The following is a 19,367-nucleotide window of genomic DNA, read 5'->3' as shown; positions in this document are numbered from 1 at the left end:
TTATTTATATTTTGTGGTGCTAGGGATTGAGCCCGGGGGCATTCTACCTCTGAGCTACACCCCCAGCTCTCTATTTAATTTTTATTTATTTATTTATTTATTTATTTATTTATTTATGGTACTAGGGAAGCCAGTCATATATATATATATATATATATATATATATATATATATATTTTTTTTTTTTTTTTTTTTTTTTTTTTTTTTTGTGGTACTGGGAATAGAACCCAGGGGCATTCTATCTCTGAGCTACACTCGCAGCCCTATTTTTTATTCTTTATTTTGGAAACAGGGTCTCGCCGAGTTGCAAAGGGCCTTACTGAGTAGCTGAGGCTGGCCACGAACCCGGATCCTCCTGTCTCAGCCTCCCAAATGCTGGGATTACAAGCGTGCACCACCACGCCCGGCTTTCTTATTTTTATTTTGAAACAGGGTCTTGCTGGATTGCTGAGTCTCATCACTTGCTGAGGTGGTCCTTGAACCTGCAATCCTCATAGCTGATATCCCTGAGTCCCTCTGGACAAAGGGCTTAACCTGCCCAGGGCCCTGCCTCCCGCGTGGGAGAGGGGAGCTCGGCGAGCACCGTTCAAGGTCCCTGCTGCTTCCCACTGGGACAGTTATTCTAAGATCTGGAAGTCGAAGCCCATTCCCTTCTCAACGATTGGAGTTGGCCTGGGGGTAGGGGAGGCTTTTCTTTTCAAAACCTCCCTTGCATACAGATCAAGGGAAACCAAGTTTCCTCTAAATGCACAGTTAAGAGTGCTATATTTTTCTTTACTCCCTTTCTAACCAGTATTTTGGATTTGTGCTGTACCGAACAACACTCCCTCAAAATTACAGCAACTCGGAGCGCCTCTGTTCACCCTTGAGTGGGGTCCACGATCGGGCCTATGTCTCTGTGAACGGGGTAAGAATTCTCTCTGCCTCCTGCACTTCTGCCCCAGTTGGGGTGGGGGGGTGTGCACCTGCTAAGAAGGCGGCTCTGCCCTCTTCCTCCCCACCCCCCATCCTCCTCCTCTTCCTCTTCCTCCTCCTCCTCCTCCTTCTCACTAAAATTCTGAGGCTAGGGCCAGGCATGGTGGCGCACACTTGTAATAGCAGCATTCAGGAGGCTTAGACAGGAGGATCACAGTTTGCGCCAGCGTCCTCCTGCCTCAGCCTCCCAAGCACTGGGTTACAGGCCTGCGCCACTACGCCCTGGCCCTCTCTTCCATGCCCCTCATTGGGCCCTAGCTGATGGGTCCTGACTCGTGCTCCCTCCGTCGGCCTGCAGTGTACCCCAGGCCCCTCTTTACCCTGAGGGCTGTGCTCAAAGGCCCAGTTCCAGGAAGCCGCTGGGCCTCTCAGCCTGAGGTCCTCCTCCCCTCCTGACCCACACGCTGTCCAGGCCCGCTCTGTGTCGTGAGGACCTGGTTCACTTTCTGCCACACGGGGTGTGTTGAACTTGGGCCTCAGCCCAAAAGAGCAAAGCTCCTGACGCTAGGCTTCGTAACAAAACACAGCCGGGCGTGGTGACGCATGCTTGTAACCCCAGTACTTGGGAGGCTGAGACCGGAGGAGGATAGTGAGGCCCTCCGCAACTCAGTGAGACCCTGTTTCAAAATAAAGAATAGCCAGGTGTGGTGGCACATGCTTGTAATCCCAGCATTTGGGAGGCTGAGACAGGAGGATCGCCGTTCATGGACAGCCTCAGCTACTATAGTGAGAGTGAGATTCTTTGCAACGCAGTGAGAGCCTGTTTCAAAATAAAAAATAGAGCCGGGCATGGTGGCGCACGCTTGTAATCCCAGCATTTGGGAGGCTGAGACCGGAGGATCGCGGTTTGCGGACAGCCTCAGCTACTTAGTGAGGCTCTTTGCAACTCAGTGAGACCCGGTTTCAAAATAAAGAATAAAAAATAGGGCAGGAGGTGTAGCTCGGAGGTTGAATGTTCCTGGGTTCCATCCCTAGACCCGCAAAAAAAAAAAAAAAAAAAATTAATTAATTAAAAATAGGGCTGGGGGTGTAGCTCGAAGGTAGAATGCTGTTGGGTTTCATGGGGGAAAATATACCACGGGGAGAAATTTTTAAAAAAAGTGCAAATACATTCCAGGAGGCCCATTCCACTCATTGAAGACATCCGACGAAAAGATTTTCCTAACCAAGAAAATTTGCTTAGAAAACAATTTTTTTTTTTGTACTGGAGATTGAACCCAGGGGCATTCTACCAGGTCTCGCTACGTTAATGAGAATCTCACTCACTACTTGTTGAACCTGAGATCCTCCTGTCTCAGCCTCTCAAGCCCTGGGATTACAGGCATGCATCACCGTACTTGGCTCAAAAATTCTTTTTTATAGTAGGAATTGAGCCCAGAGGTGTTCTGTCTCTGAGCTACATTCCCCCCCGCCACCAGCTACACTCCCAACCCTATTTTTTATTCTTTATTTTGAAACAGGGTCTCATGAGTTGCAAAGGGCCTCACTAAGTAGCTGAGGCTGTCTGCGAACCTGGATCCTCTTGTCTCAGCCTCCCGAATGCTGGGATTACAAGTGTGTGTCACCACGCCCGGCTTATAAAATTATTTTTATATTATACATATATATATTTTTCCCTGCGGTACTGAGAATGGAACCCAGGGACATTCTACCTCCAAGCTATATCCCCAGCCTTATTTTTTTATTCTTTATTTTGAAACAGGATCTCACTGAGTTGCAGAGGGCCTCACTTAGTAGCTGAGGCTGGCCGCAGACTGTGATCCTCCTGCCTCAGCCTCCCAAATGCTGGGATTTCAAGCACGCGCCACCAACCCCAGCTAGAAGTTGTCTTAATGAATTGAAACCATTGTAATATCAGTTAATAACAAATCTGACAGCCGTTTTTTGTTCATTTGTTTGCTACTGGGGATTGAACCCAGAGGCAGTCTGCATCCAAACTACACCCCAAGCTTGATTTAATTTTTTATTTGGAAACAGGGTCTCATTAGGTTGCTGAGAGCCTAAGTTGCTGAGGCTGGCTTTGAACCTGTAATCCTTCTGTCTCAGCCAACCAAGTGCTGGGATTATAAGTGTACACCACCATGCCTAACTTTGACAACCTTTTAAAAAATTAGGTATAAGCCGGGTGTGGTGGCGCACGCTTGTAATCCCAGCATTCGGGAGGCTGAGACCGGAGGATCGCGGTTTGCGGACAGCCTCAGCGACTTAGTGAGGCCCTCTGCAACTCAGTGAGACCCTGTTTCAAAATAAAGAATAAAAATTGGGCAGGGGCTGTAGCTCAGAGGTCGAATGCCTCTGGGTTCCATCCCAGACACGCAAAAAAAAAAAAAAAAAAAAAAAAATAGGTATATGTTGTTGATTAAAAAAATACCCATTATTTTCCTTCGTTTTGTTATATAATTTTCGTGGTTAATGCATCATATCAGGTACTTTGAGGTGAGGTGAAAATACTCCACCTTACTCTGATTTCTATCTCTATTATCTGATTTTGTCTTATCTCTCCACGTTGTTTAGAAGTGATTTGTCTTTTTTTTTTTTTTTTTTTTTTTTGGTGAACCCAGGGCCATTCTACTTCTCTACCCCCAGCCCTTTTTATTTACTTATATTTATTTATTTTATTCCTTTTCTTTTACTTTATTTTTGCGGTACTGGGGATGGAACCCAGGAGCATTAATTTTATTTTTTATGTTACTGAAGATTGAACCCAGGGGCATTACTACCTCTGAACTACACTCCCAACCCTATTTTATTTTTAATTTTGAAACAGAGTCTCTTAGTACTAAGTTTTGGAGGACCTCTCTAAATTCCTGAGGCTGACCATGAACCTCTAATCCTCCTGTCTCGGCCTTCCAAGTACTGGGATGACAAGGGTATGCCACCATACTCAGCCGTCCCTTTTTATTTTTATTTTTTGTTTTGAAAGAGGGCCTCACGAGGTTGCTGAGACTTACTAGTTGCTGAGCTGTCTTCTCGTCTGTGATCTTCCTGTTGTAGCCTCCCAGGTACTACAGATTACAGGCCTGTACCACCACACCCAGCCAGAAACTTATTTTGGGGTTTGGAGAGCACAAAGCAATTTCTCTTAATAGGAGAAGATCATCCCTGAAATTTCCCACTATTCTGTTTCTTTAAAAAAAAAACAAGTGCAAGCTGTCATGGTGGTGCACGCTTGTAATGCCAGTACTTGGGAGGCTGAGACAGGAAGATCTGGGTTCGCAGCCAGCCTCAGCTATTTAATGAGGCACTCCGCAACTTAGTGAGACTCTGTTTCGAAATAAAGAATGGAGCCAGGTTTAGTGGCACAGGCTTGTAATCCTAGTTCTTGGGAGGCTGAGACAAGAGGATTGGGCCTCAGCTACTTAGTGAGACGCTCTGCAACTTACTGAGACCCTGTTTCAAAGTAAAGCATAAAAAATGGGGCTGGGGATTTGATTTAGGAAGCAGAATGCCCCTGGGTTCAATCTTCAGTAACACACACACACACACACACACACACACACACACACACACACACACGAAGAAATAGGGCTGGAGGTATAGCTCAGAAGTAAAATGCCCCTGGGTTCGATCCCTAGTACTGCCAAAAATTAAGAATATAATAAAATGAAAAGGTGCATAGCCTGGCATAGTGGTACACACCTGTATAATCCCAGTACTTTGTACACTGAGGTAGGAGAAACGCAGGTTTGAGACCAGCCTCAGCAATTTAGCAAGACCCCCAGCAGCTTAGCGTGACCCTGCTTCAAAATAAAAAATAGAGCCGGGCGCGGTGGGCACGCTTGTCATCCCCGCGCTTGGGAGGCGGAGACAGGAGGATCGCGCAGGTTCGAAGCCAGCCGCGCTGGCTTAGGAGACCCTGTTTCCAAATAAAAATATAAAATAGGTCTGGGAGTGTAGCCCAGAGATAGAAGGGCTTCCAGGAACCCCAGTACCACCCCAAAATAAAATAAAATAAAATAAAAAATAGAAGCTATGTACAGTGCTGCAGGTTTATAATCTCAGGGGAGGCAGGCACAGGTGGATCACAGATTCCAGGACAGCCTCGGCGATTTAGTGAGGCTGTCAGCAAATTAGCGAAACCCTGTTTCAAAATTTAAAAATTGGGCTGGGGATATAGCTCAGAGGTAGAATGCCCCAGAGTTCAATCCCTAGTACCGCCAAAAAATAAAACAATAAAAAATAATTAAAATTAAATATAGGTTTGGGGGTGTAGCTTGGAAAGATAATGCTCCCGGGTTCAATCGCTACACAAATTAATTAACTGATGATCAATTAGGAGCGCAGCCTAGTGGTCCACAGCAAGGGAAACCCAGCAGGTCTTTCTAAGACCCTCTTCTCTGAGCTGTGCGTGGCTACTGTGCTGTTTGGGAGGCGGGCACCCGGAGCTGCCCAGCAGCCGGGGATGCGGGCGAGGCCGCCAGAGCGCCCCTGGCATGTGAGGGTGCGCGGGGCGAGGACGTGAGTTGAGTTCGCTCGGCACCCGCCTCCATTTGCTGGTTTTCTTACCTTCTGTGTGATTCTTTTGGCTCGGGACCCACAGGTCCCCCAAGGCATCCTTGAGCGAGAAAGAGAGAACCTTCTGAACATCTCGGGGAAGGAGGGGGACGCCCTGGACGTCCTGGTGGAGAACATGGGACGCGTGAACTACGGCCCGCACATCGGCGACCTCAAGGTGGGGCTTGTGCGCTGTCAGGACCAGGATCGGCGCGGCTGTGTCTCAGCAGCTGGAGGGAATTTTTGGCATATTTATTTTGTGTGTGTGTGTGGTACTTGGGAGTAAACCCATGGGCATTCTACTTCTGAGCTATACTCCCAGCCCTATTTTATATTTTTATTTTTTCTTTTCTTTTTTTCTTTTTCTTTTTGCAATACTAGGCATGGAACCCAGGGGCATTCTACCTCCACCCTATTTTCCATTCTTTATTTTGAAACAGGGTCTCACTGAGTTGCAAAGGGCCTCACTAAGTAGCTGAGGCAGGTGGCGTATGTCTGCACTATGACATACTGGCGCACGCTTGTAATCCCAGTATTTGGGAGACAGGGACAGGCGGATCGCAGGTTCGCGGCCAGCCTCAGCTACTTACTGAGGCCCTCCATAATTTAGTGAGACCCTGTTTCCAAATAAAGCATAAAAAATAGGGCTGGGAGTGTAGCTCAGAGGTAGAATGCCCTTGGGTTCAATCCCCAGTACAGCAAAAAAGAAAAAAGAAAAAAAAAGAAAAGAAATGCCTCCCACCTCCCACAATTTTCCTAGTTAATATAGTAGAAAACTATTCATTTGTGTATTTATTTATTTATTTTTGTACTAGGGATTTTTTTTTTTTTTTTTTTTTTTGTGGTACTGGGGTTCCTGGAAACCCTTCTGCCTCTGGGCTACACCCCCAGATCTATTTTATGCTTTTTTAAATTTGGAAACAGGGTCTCTTAAGCCAGCGTGGCTGGCTTTGAATCTGCGTGATCCTTCTGTCTCCGCCTCCCAAGCACGGGGATTACAAGCGTGCGCCACCACGCCTGGCTGGTACTAGGGATTGAACCCAGGCGTGCACTATCTCCAAGTTAAAGTCTCAGCCCTGTTTATGTTTTTTTGTTTTGTTTTGTTTTTTATGGTACTGGGGAATGGAACCCAGGTGCCTTCTACTTCCAGGATACACTCCCAGACCTATTTTATATTTTATTTGGAAACAGGGTCTCTTAACCCAGCTGAGGCTGGCTTCGAACCTGCGCGCGGATCCTCCTGTCTCCGCCTCCCAAGTGCGGGGCGGGGGGGGGGGGGTATACAAGCATGCGCCACCACGCCCGCAGATGTTTTGTTTTGTTTTGAAACAGGGTCTTGCTAGGTTGCCGAGAGTCTCACTACATTGCTAAAGCTGTCTTAGAAAATGTAGTCCTCCATTCTCAGCCTCCCAAGCACTGGAATTAGAGGCGTGTGTAGCCACTCCTGGCCATTGAAACAGAACAGAACACACACAGCCGGGCGTGGTGGCGCACGCTTGTCATCCCAGTACTCGGGAGGCTGAGACAGGCGGATCGCAGGTTCATGGCCAGCCTCAGCTACTTAGCGAGGCCCTCTGCAACTTAGCAAGACCTTGTTTCAAAATAAAGAATAAAATAGGGCTGAGGGTGTAGGTCAGAGGTCAAATGCCCCTGGGTTCAATCTCCAGAAAGTACCGCCAAAAAAATAAAGCGCACACGCACTCTCCACGCGTGGTGTGTGAGCTGCAGAAGCTGGCTTGTTTTGAACAGCTCTTTTCCTCTGCAGGTGCTAACAAGGTTGAGCTTTGCAAACAGGTCACTTCCCTTGTATTTGAGTTTAGTCATCCTGCAGAAAGAAACGGAAGGAGGGAGCTGCTCCGCCGAGCTGCGCCTCTGCTTTAAAACGGCACCCCTTGCCCACAGAGCCAGCCTGGGCTCCCACGGGCAGCCCACGCCAAGCTTTTCCTCACAGCTGGAGGCTGCGCTGCCTCTAACCTCCGTTGGCTGCTCTGTGCCCAGACGACAAACCCAAAGGTGTGTTTTTGGCTGGGCATGGTGTTCCATGCCTGTGATCTCAGTACTTGGGAGGCTGAGACAGGAGGATCACAGGTTCGAGGCCAGCCTTAGCAACTTAGTGAGAACCTCAGCCATTTAGCAAGACCCCGTTTTAAAAAATCAAAAGCAGGCCGGGCGCGGTGGCGCACGCTTGTAACCCCAGCATTAGTGAGACGGGGGCTTCTTGAGAGGAAACCCGACGTCTCCTCGAGGTGAAACGGAGTTCCCTAAGAGGGACTCGACGTTTCCTCCCAAGTTCTTGTCTAGGGTGAGCGAAGAATGACACCGCAGACCTCAGGAAGGGAGCAGAAGGTTGATTGGAAGCAGCAGGGAATGGGGCGAGGGTGGCTGAACACCCCCAAAGGGGCTGGGACTCTGGTCCAGCAGCTGCCTTCAGGACAATACTTGAGAGTGGCCCAAGCCGAATTGCCTTCGGGTGCAGGCTGCTTTCTTCCGGAGTCCACGCGATCTGCCAGAAGGGAATAGAGAAAAGTGGCCGAACACCCCAAAGGGGCTGTCGGGTCTCCTGGTGTCCAGTAGTTGTCTTCAGGTCACTACCCGAGTGTCGCCCGAGCCAAGTGCCGTCAATTACAAACCACTTTCTCCCAGAGTCCACGCGATCAGCCAGAAAAGAGGAGCAGGTCACCCCTAGGGGCCTGGTCAGCCATGATGTCCAGCAGAGGCCTTCAGGTCACTACTCGAGAGTCGCCCGAGCCACGTGCCCTCAGATGCACTCTGCCTTCTCTCAGGCCAACACGACCTGCGAGAGAGAAAACAGCTCCCCAAAAGGGGAGGGGGTCCCAGAGTGGGTAACCGTTCTGCTAGGGGGGACTAAGGCTTTGTCAATTTCTGGGAATTGTTTCTTGGTTGTGGTGACTTTAGGATTTTAAGGAGAATTTGCATAGGACATTTGCAAGTTCTTTGAAGGATCTCCTTTCAGGAATGCCAGACTTGCTCGGGTTTGTTGATTAGGAAACTCAGGATGGCTTTGTGAAGCTCTGGCCTTCTTATCTCTGAACCTTTGGAGTTTTGAGCATTTGTTGCCCCTCAGGAAACTCAGGAAATAGCTTTTTTTCTACCAAAGCCTTTTCCCTATCTGCCTATATCCTTCTACCTCCTCATTAGGGAGGCTGAGACTGGAGGATCATGGTTCGTGGCCAGCCTCAGCTACTCAGCGAGGCCCTTTGCAACTCAGTGAGACCCTGTTTCAAAAATAAAGAGAAGCTGGGCGTGGTAGTGCAGGCTTGTCATCCCCGAGCTTGGGAGGCGGAGACAGGAGGATCGCGCAGGTTCGAAGCCAGCCATGCGCTGGCTTAGGAGACCCTGTTTCCAAATAAAAATGTAAAAATAGGTCTGGGAGTGTAGCCGGAGGTAGAAGGGCTTCCAGGAACCCCAGTACCACCAAAAAATAAAAATAAAAATAAATAAATAAATAAATAAAGAGAAGCCGGGCTTGGGAGGCAGAGACAGGAGGAACACACAGGTTCGAGGCTGGCTTAAGAGACCCTGTTTCCAAATAAAATATAAAATTGTTCTGGGAGTGTAGCCCAGAGGTAGAAGGGTTCCATCCCCGGTACCACCTGATAATAATAATAATAACAATAATGATAATCATAAAAAATAAAAAGACTAAAAAAATAGATCTGGGGTGTAGCTCAGAGGTCCATTGCCCCTGGTTTCCATCCCCATTGCCACAAAATTAATTAATATAAAAAATAAAAAGCGTGGGGGTGTAACTCAGAGGTAGACTCCCTCTCCCCCACCCTGCCATTCGATCCCCAGTACATACTTATACATATGTTTTTCCACCAATATTTTCAGACTGTTAGTGAGCAGAACATGTGTTAAGCTCGCACAAGCCCCACAGGTGCTTTGGGGGCTCAAAATATGAGGATGCGGGCTGCCTTTCTCAGGGTTCACCATCTGCAAGAGGAGGAAAACTCTTGTTTTGTTTTGTTTGTTTTTTTGCAGGTTTGGAGATGGAACCCAGGGGCATTCGACCTCCAAGCTACAGTCCCTGTCCTATTTTCTATTCTTTATTTTGAGACAGGGTCTCACTAAGTTGCGGAGAGCCTCACTAAGTAGCTGAGGCTGGCCATGAACCTGCGATCCTCCTGTCTCAGCCTCCCGAGTACTGGGGTTACAGGTGTGCGCCACCGCGCCCGGCTTGATGATGCTGGAGATTGGATTGGGAACATTTTACCTCTTAGCTATACTCTAGCCTATTTGCTTGTTTGTTTGCTTGTTTGTTTGTGGTACTGGGTAAACCCAGGGGCATTCTACCTCTGAGCTACACCCCCAGTTCTATTTTATTTTTATTTTGAATCAGGGCCTCACTAGGTTGCTAAGAGTCTCACTACTCGCTGAAGCTGGCCTCCAGCCTGTGATCCTGTCTGGGATTACAAGCCTGCGCCACCACAGCCAGCTTGTTTGTTTATTTATGGTGCTAGAAGAATTGAACTCAGGGGCGTTCTACCTCTGAGCTACACCCCTAGCCCTTTTATTTCATTCATTCATTCATTCATTCATTCATTCATTCATTCATGGTGCTGAAGATTGGACCCAGGAGTTCTCTACCTCAGTGCTGCCCCTCCAGCCCTATTTTATTTGTGATTTAGAAATAGGGCCTCACAGAGTTGCGGAGGCTGGTCTTCAGCCTGTGGTCCTCCTGGTCTCAGCCTCCCTAGTACCAGGATTGCAAGCGTGCGCCACCACGCCCGGCCCTTTAGGTCTCCTTACAGATACCAAGGCATTCTTGCTCAACTCGCTTGGTCCTCAGCAGGCCAGCGGACTCAGGTGTGACCCCCTGGAGGACCCTTGGGGCTCAAGGTCAAAATGTCCTTCTGATCCACCCCTCTGTGCCTTCCTGTCCCCAGTGGGGTGCCCACTACCTCTCTTCTCCTGCTCACTCACCCCACTTTTGCTCAGTTTCCACCTTTCCTCCTCTTCTAGCAAGTTGAGAAGATTTGGGGGGCTCCAAGGCAGGCACTCTTGCAGCTCAACCGCCTCGCTGCGGAAGCAGAAAGCCTGGGCTTGAGCCAGGCGAGGTGGTGCACAAATCCCAGCACTTGGGAAGCTCAGGCAGGATTACAAGTTGGGAGGCTGAGACAGGAGGACTGCAAGCTTGAGGACAGCCTCAGCTACTTAGTGAAGCCTTCTGCAACTTAGGGAGACCCTGTTTCAAAGTGAAGAATAAAAAATCAGGCTGGGAGTGTAGCTCGGAGGTAGAATGCCCCTGGGTTCGATCCCTAGTACTGCAAAACAGAAAAATAAAAAAAGGAGGGGGTTGCTGGGAAAGTGGCTCAGAGGTAAAATGCCCCTTGGCGCACACACACAAAAAGAACAGGCGTATGGAGGTAACACCCCAGCCTCCACTGCCTGGATGGATGCACAGTTTGAGTTTCCTTCCTCTTGGTGGGTCGGAGCCCAGTTTGCCTTACCCAGGCTGAAGGCAGAGACACGGAAGCCCTTTCCCTTCTCTTCCCGGCTCATCGACCCCGTTTCTGCTTTGCAGGGTCTGGTTGAGAACTTGACCCTCGGCTTCAGGATCCTCACAAACTGGACCATCTTCCCGCTCAACACAGAGGATGCGGTGCGCAGGCACCTGGGGTGCCGGGGTGGCTGTCACAACAACCTCCATGATGAAGACGAGGTTTACGACTCGATCAACTACACGCCTCCGGCCTTCTATGTGGGCAGCTTCTCCATCCCTGAGGGGATCCCAGACTTGCCGCAGGATACCTTCATCAACTTCCCCGGGTGGACCAAGGTGCGCATGTTCACGGAGACAGCTTGGGTTCAGGCCCGACATCTGGTTTTCAGCAGCTAAGAAAGAACCAAAAGGGGCCCTGAATGAGATATTGCATCATTTGGGGGATGCAGTTTTCTGGGTTCATTTCCTCCCCTCAGGAGTGGATTACAGTGGATCTTCAGGGGTTCAGTGGCCAGCTGAGAGGTGCCCCCGCCTTGCTCCATTAATTCTCTAAGAAGCCACGCATGGTGGCACACACTTTTAATCCCAGCATTTGGGAGGCTGAGACAGGAGGATCGCAGTTCACGGGCAGCCTCAGCTACTTACTGAGGCCCTTTGCAACTCAGTGAGACCCTGTTTCAAAATAAATAAGAAAAAATAGGACTGGGGATGTAGCTCAGAGGTAGAATGCCCCTGGGTTCCATCCCCTGTACCACAAAATAATAATAATAATAATAATAATAATAATAATAATAAATTATCTAAGAAAATGGTGCTTAGCCAGGCATAGTGATGCATACCCATAATCTCAGTACTTGGGAGGCCGAGAAAGGAGGATCTCAGGTTTGACTTGAGCCTCAGCAACTTAGTGAGACCCCGTTTCACACTAAGCCTCAGCAACTTAGCGAGACCCTATTTCAAAATAAAAAGGCCTAGGAACCAGGCATGGCGTTGCACACTTGTAATCCCAGCATTTGGGAGGTTCAGATCGGAGGATCAAGGTTCGCAGACAGCCTCAGCTACTTAGTGAGGCCCTTTGCAATTCAGTGACACCCTGTTTCAAAATAAAGAATAAAAATAGGGCAGGGGGTGTAGCTGGGAGGTCGAATGCCCCTGGCTTCTATCCCCAGTACCAAAAAAATAAAAATAAAAATAAAAGGCAGACCAGAGTGGGGCGGGCCTCACCCGCCACCGTAACATTGTGTTTCTATGACAAGAGCTTTGAGGTTGGTGAGTCACCTGGTCCACTGGAGGCGACAGGCCCCTCTGGCCACGCATGCAGAGTGGGCTGGCGATGGACTTGCGGATACAGGGAAACTCTTTAGGAGTCTGGACCATAGTTTCTCCAGGAGACCGGATGGTGGCGGCTAAGATGGATCCGACATCAGCTGTCTGAGAGATGTTTGAAATGAGATAACTAAGAGGTGTTGATGGACCGGATATAAGGATTTGGCACGAGGGATAGATATCAGGACTGTTAAAGCCAGGCACGGTGATGCACGCCTGTGATCCCAGCACTTGGGAAGCCTGAGACAGGAGGATTACAGGTTTGCAGCCAACTTCAGCATCTTACTGAGGTCCTCAGCAACTCGGTGAGACCCTGTTTCAAAATAAAAAATAAAATATGGCTAGGGCGTAGCTCAGAGGTAGAATGCCCCTGAGTTCAATCCTCAGTACCACAATAAATAAATAAATAAATAAATAAATAAATAAATAAATAAATAGCTGGTGGATGTAGCTCAGAGGTAGAGCTCCCCTCCCCTGGGTTTTATCCTCAGTACCACAAAAATAATAATTAAAAAAAAAAAACTTTAGTTAAATCTGGCTTGGTGACACAACCCTGTAGTCCCAGTACTTGAGAAGTTAAGATAGGAGTATCACGCGTTTGAGACCAAACCCCCTCAGTAACTTTGCAAGACCCTGTTTCAAAATAAAAAATACGGCTGGGCACGGGGGCTCACACTTGTGATCCCAGTACTTGGGAAGCTGAGACAGGAGGATTGCAGATTAGAGGACAGCCTCAGCAAGCAGTGAATCTGTCATTGACCTAGTGAGGCTCTGTTTCAAGATAAAACTAAAATCAGGTCGGGGGTATAGTTCAGAGGTAGAATGTCCCTGGGCTCCATCTCCAGTATCACACACACGCACACAGATGAATATATAAATAAAAATATAATAGGGCTGGGGATGCATCTCAGTTATAAAACACCCCTGAGTTCGATCCCTAGTGCAGGAAGGAAGGAAGGAAGGAAGGGAGAAAGAAAAAGAAAGTAAGAAAGAAGGAAAGAACAGGCTAGATGTAGTGTATGAAGTCACTGATAAGGGTGATCCACGAGATAAAAAATCACTTCTGATTGCCGGCGGCACCTTGGTGGCTGTGACTTTCTGCCCAGGGCCGAGTGCACTGGGCTGCACTGGGCGGGAAGGGCCAGGCCTGCGTTGCTCTGTCTCCAAGCCCAGGCCAGCTTCGCCTGCACACGGTCTCTCTGACTGGGGGCTCCTGTAGTTAGGAAGCAAACCCAGCAACTCAGCACTCCTCGCCCTGTGTGTCCGTGCTCTCAGAGTCTCCCTAGCCCCTGCAGAAGACAGACCTGTCCTGGGGCTAAATCTCTGTTCTGGGAAGTATTTACCGTTAGGAATTCCACTTTCCACAGATGTGGAGGAGCTGGCCAAGTGGGGGCCAGGGGGGCAGCGCTCCATTCCTCTCCTGCAGAAGCTCAAGGGGGACCTGAGCCGGGCATGGTGGTGCACGCCTGTAATCCTAGTACTTGGGAGGCTGAGACAGGAGGTTGCAGGTTCGAGACCAGCTTCAGCAATTTAGTGAGGCCCTTGGCAACCTAGTGAGACTCTGTTTCAAAATAGAAAATAATCCTGGTACTTGGGAGGTTGAGACAGGAGGATCACAGGTTCAAGGACAGCCTCAGCAAGTAGTGAGACTCTTATCAACCTAGTGAGACCCTGTTTCCAAATAAGAAATAAAATCGGGCTGGGGGTATAGCTCGAAGGTAGAATGCCTCTGGGTTCAATCCCTAGTACGACAAAAAGAAAAACTGAAAATTAAATTGAGCTGGGGGTATAGCTCAGAGGTAGAATGACCCCTGGGTTCAATCCTCAGTACCACCACCAACGAAAAAAGAAGGGGGATCTAAAAGGCAAATCCGGGCATGGGATTTGGGGAAATAGAAAGGCCTTTGGGGACGGTTGGCTCTGATGATTGGTCCTCAGGGCCAGCGTGGAGGAGAAACAGGGGCAGCTGTCCCGGTCGCCGCTGTACCTGACCTGGGCAGACTACCACGGTGATGCCATGGCTCCCGCTGCCTTCCCGGTCTCAGCCCGCTCACCCACCCCTAACCCAGAGACCCCGAGGAGGGGACTCCGGGGAAATGTTTCCAACTCAATCAACCTCAAGAGACATCAGGAACATTCTTTTATGTACCTATGAAAAGAAACTTAGGTGTGAGACAGGAAAGACCCAAGCTCGAGTTTTATTCTGTTTGTTTGTTTGTTACTGGGGATTGAACCCAGGGCATCCTACATTGGAGCTATACCCCAGCCCCCCCTTTTTTTTCAGTACTGGGGATGGAACCCAGGGGCATCTACCTCCAAGCTACACCCCCAGCCTGATTTTTTATTCTTTATTTTGAAACAGGATCTCACTGAGTTGTAAAGGGCCTCACTAAGTAGCTGAGGCTGTCCTCGAACCATGAACCTCCTGTCTCAGCCTCCCGAATGCTGGGACTGTACGTGTGTGCCACCAAACCCAGCCACCCCAGCCTTTTTTATTTTTTATTTTGAAGCAGAGTCTCGCTAAATTGCTGAGGCTGGTCACAAACCTGTGATCCTCCTATCTCAGTGTCCCAAGTACTAGGATTATAAATGTGCACCACCACACCCAACTGATTTTTAATTTTAATACTTATTTGTTTGTTTGTTTTGTGGGTCGGGGGATAGAACCCAGGGGCATTCTACCTCTAAGCTACACCCCTCCCCTATTTTTTAATTCTACCTCCGAGCTACACCCCCACCTCTATTTTTTATTCTTTGTGTGTGTGTGTGTGTGTGGTACTGGGGTTCCTGGAAACCCTTCTACCTCCGGGCTACACTCCCAGACCTATTTTTATATTTTTATTTGGAAACAGGGTCTCTTAAGCCAGCGTGGCTGGCTTCGAACCTGAGCGATCCTTCTGTCTCCACCTCCCAAGCGCGGGGATTACAAGTGTGCGCCACCACGCCCGACTTTTGTTTTTCTGAGACATAGTCTTGCTAAGTTGCCCAGGCTGTCCTTAGACCTACAAACCTCCTTCCTCAGCTTCTGGAGCAGCTGGGATTGTGGGCATGGCCGCCTTCCCTCCCGGTGTGGCTTGGCCTGTGGACGCAGCACGTAGCCTGTGCAGCACCCGTGATCCTCCTGCTTCTCACACAGCGCTCTCATCCGCCACGAAGCCATCTTCTCCCTTGACCGCAAAAACATCAAGTGTCTCTGTTCTCTAATGCTGTGAAAATAAGGGCCGGGCAGATTTTAAGATGATAAAAACCTGGTATGGTTGCCATGGTATATACCTTTTAGGATGGATGGGAGTATCATACCTCGCAGTAAAAACAAGAGTAGAATCGTTCTGAGAACTGAGAAAGTCTCGTTCTTTTTCTAAATGACTTAATCCAGCAGACAGGTGTGGGGAGGGGTTGTTTGGTTTGGTTTGGTACTGGAGGATTGAACCCAGAGGTGTTCTACCCCCAAGCTACACCACAAGCCCCATTTTATTTTTTATGTTGAAACAGGGTCTTAGTAAGTTGTGGAGGGCCTAGCTGAGTTACTGAGGCCGTTTTTGAACCTGCGATCCTCCTGTCTCAGCCTCCCAAGTACTTGGACTATAAGGGTGCTCCACCATACCTGGTAGACAGGTAGAATTTTTTTGTTGTTGTTTTGGTTTGGTTTTGTATGGTACTGGGGATGGAACCCAGGGGCATTCTAACTCTGAGCTGCATCCCCATCCCTATTTTTAAATTTTGTTTTATTTTATTTTATTTTATTTTATTTTATTTTATTTTTTGGGGGACAGGTCTAGGGATGGAACCCAGGGGCATTCAACCTCCGAGCTACAGCCTCTGCCCTATTTTTATTCTTTATTTTTTGAAACAGGGTCTCACTAAGTTACAGAGGGCCTCACTAAATAGCTGAGGCTGTCTGCAAACCATGATCCTCCAGTCTGAGCCTCCAAAATGCTGGAATTACAAGTGTGTGCCACCGCACCAGGCTCTCAGTCCTTTTTTTATATTTTATGTTGAAACAAGGTCTCACTAAATTACAAAGGGCCTCACTAAGTTTCAGAGGCTGGCCTTGAACCTGCAGTCCTCCTGTCTTAGCCTCCTATGGTGGTCCCATGTACCACCATGCCCCACAGACAGCAGTTTTTTTGTTTTTTGGGTTTTTTTTTTTTTTTTTTTTTTTTGGTTTTTGGTAGTACTGGGGGTGGAACTCAGGGGCTTTTCTACCTCTGGGCTATACTCACAGACCTGTGTTATACTTTATTTGGAAACGGTCTCACTAAGTTGCCGAGAGCCTCACTAAGTAGCTGAGGCTGGCTTTGAATTTGTGCAATCCTCCTGTCTCAGCCTCCCAAGTGCTGGGATTACAGGTGTGCGCCATCACACCCGGCAGACAGGCAGTTTTATTTTATTTTACTTTTATTTTTTTGGTGGTACTGGGGGTGGAACCCAGAGGCTTTCTACCTCCGGGCTACACTCCCAAGACCTTTTATATATTTTATTTGGAAACAGGGTCTCACTAAACTAAGTTGCTGAGAGCCTCACTAAGTAGCTGAGGCTGGCTTCGAACCCGTGCAATCCTCCTGTCTCAGCCTCCCAAGTGCGGGGATTACAAGCGTGCACCACCACGCCCGGCAGACAGGCAGAAACTGGTCTCCCGTGTGTGGAGAGCCCCAAGAGCTTGGTGACAGGAGGTAGCTGTACGTAGGGAGCATGCCCCCCGCCTGGGCACCGTGTTGACCACTGGACACGGACACTTTCCTCTGTCATTGCTCTCCCATTACTGGCATGAAAAATTGAGTCAACTCAGGCATGATGGCGTGCACATGGAATCCCAAATACTTGGGAGGTGAAGCCTGGAGGATTGCAGGTTTGAGGCCAGCCTCAGCAAGTAGTGAGACTCTCATCAACCTAGCGAGACCCTCTTTCCAAATAAGAAAAATAGAGCTGGGAGTATAGCTCAGAGGTAGAATGCCCCTGGGTTCCATCCCTCATACCATAAAAAAAAAAAAAAAATTGAAGCCAGGCGTGGTGGCGCACGCTTGGAATCCCAGCATATGGGAGGCTGAGACAGGAGGATTGCACAGGCTCGAAGCCAGCCTCAACTACTTAGGCGCTCAGCAACTTAGTGAGACCCCCTTTCCAAATAAAGTATAAAATAGGTCTAGGAGTGTAGCCCAGAGGTAGAAAAGCCCCTGGGTTCCACCCTCAGTACCACACACACACACACACACACACACAGAAAAAACAAAATCAAGAATAAAAAATAGGGATGGGGGTATAACTTGAAGGTAGACTGCCCCTGGGTTCAATCCCCAGTACTGCAAAAAATAAACCCTGTTTCAAAATAAAGAATGAAAAAATAGGGCTAGAGGTGTAGCTTGGAGGTAGAATGCCCCTGGGTTCCATTCCTAGTACCAAAAAAAATTGAGTCAAGACCTGTTCCATGCCAGACAGCTAACCCATGGCAGAACCGAGCTATGCACCAAGGTCAGATGTGGGGGAGGAGCTAGATTAACGGGGACACTTGAAGGCTGAGAAGAGCCCAGGGTAAGAGGCTCTGGGGGGCCGCCCCGTGCCTTGGGGCGTAGTGTGGCCCACTGTTATTTGGACCACAATATAACACGGTATAATTGCGGGTAAGGACTTCTCCCCTCCTCCCTCCCGCTCTGCGCCCATCCTCTCCCTTCTTACTTCCGCCCCCACCCAGGTTTTCTCTTCCTCTCTGGCAGGTGTGTTTCCTTGTAATCGAATTCTCCATCTGCATTCAGCCATCTCTTAGGAGCAGACCCCAGCACAATCCCCACCCAGTCATTCTGCGTCTATGTGTGTGTGTGTGGGGGGGGTTGTGGTTCTAGGTCCTTTTTTTTTTTTTTTTTTTTGGTACTGGGGATTGAACCCAGGGGCATTCTACCCAGCCCTTTTTTATTTATTTATTTATTTTTATTTTATTTTTTTAGTGATACTGGGAATGGAACCCAGGGGCCTTCTACCTCTGGGCTACACTCCCAGACGTGTGTGTGTGTGTGTGTGTGTGTGTGTGTGTGTGTTTTGGAAACAGGGTCTCTTAAGCCAGCAAGGCTGGCTTCGAACCTGCGTGATCCTCCTGTCTCAACCTCCCAAGCATGGAGATTACAAGCTTGTGCCACCCTCCCAGCTTTTATTTTTATTTTGATACCGGCTCTCTTTAGGTTGATGAGAGTCTCTACTTGCTGAGGCAGCCCTTAAACTTGCGGTCCTCTTGACTCAGCCTCCCAAATACTGGGATTATAAGCATGCATCACCATGCCCGGCTCCTCTATTTTTTGTGTGTTGTGTTGTGTGTGTGTGTTTTGTTTTGGAAACAGGGTCTCAATAGGTTACTGAGAGGCTCACTAAATTGCTGAGGCTGGTCTTGAACCTGTGATCCTCCTGTCTCAGCCCCCCAAGTACTGGGATGACAGGCATGGACCACCATGGCCCAGCTCATGGGGACATTTCTTGCCTCTGATGGCACCAGGCTCCTACGCTCTACGGTCCTGCGGTTCTTCTGGTTGACGGCTTTTGTGTCTCTCCCCAGGGCCAGGTGTGGATTAACGGCTTCAACCTCGGCCGCTACTGGCCGGCACAGGGCCCTCAGGTGACTCTGTTTGTGCCCAAGCACATCCTGACAACCTCAGCGCCCAACAACATCACGGTGCTGGAGCTGGAGCGCGCGCCCTGCCACGACCCCTTGCTGGACACGTGTGTCGTGGAGCTGGTGGACAAGCCGGTCATCGGGGAGGCGGTGGCCACCAGCGGCTATCCTTCCCCAGACCTGCCCAGGCTGAACCCATGGGGGCACGTCCTGTGATCACCGCCGCCCCGCGCACACCCGCGGGTCTCCTCGGCGCGCCCACATGCTCAGGAGAATTACATTGGGATCTTAGCTCCGGGCGCGCGTCTTACACCTGAGGTTTCCTTGCGGTCGCTGAGATGTCCGCCCTGGGCCCTCGGGGACCATCCTGGATGTCCACGGGAGCCGACTGCACTGAGGCGTCGAGGAGTCTGTGGGGCTGGAGGGGGAGCTGTGAGCTGGTCCTGATGTCCATCTTGATGTTGGAACGATCATCTTGTCCTTTTGCTAAATAAAATTTGTACTCAAATG

General features: G+C 49.1%; 1 protein-coding gene across 1 annotated transcript in view; it reads left to right on the top strand.

Moving 5' to 3' along the window:
* The window catches only part of GLB1 (galactosidase beta 1), a gene marked incomplete at both ends in the record, with an annotated part of 90,930 nt that overhangs the window by 65,575 nt on the left and 5,988 nt on the right, over window positions 1-19,367 (top strand). The window contains 4 exons of the mRNA XM_080715861.1: window positions 794-907; window positions 5,516-5,647; window positions 11,018-11,272; window positions 18,801-19,007. Coding sequence (XP_080571987.1) covers window positions 794-907; window positions 5,516-5,647; window positions 11,018-11,272; window positions 18,801-19,007 — 708 coding nt within the window. The remainder of the gene's footprint in view (window positions 1-793; window positions 908-5,515; window positions 5,648-11,017; window positions 11,273-18,800; window positions 19,008-19,367) is intronic.

This window comes from Muscardinus avellanarius (assembly GCF_963383645.1).
Source record: "Muscardinus avellanarius genome assembly, chromosome: 18".
Classification (NCBI taxonomy): Eukaryota; Metazoa; Chordata; class Mammalia; order Rodentia; family Gliridae; genus Muscardinus; species Muscardinus avellanarius.
Note: the sequence above shows the minus strand (reverse complement) of the source record. Positions and strands in the feature narration are given on the sequence as shown.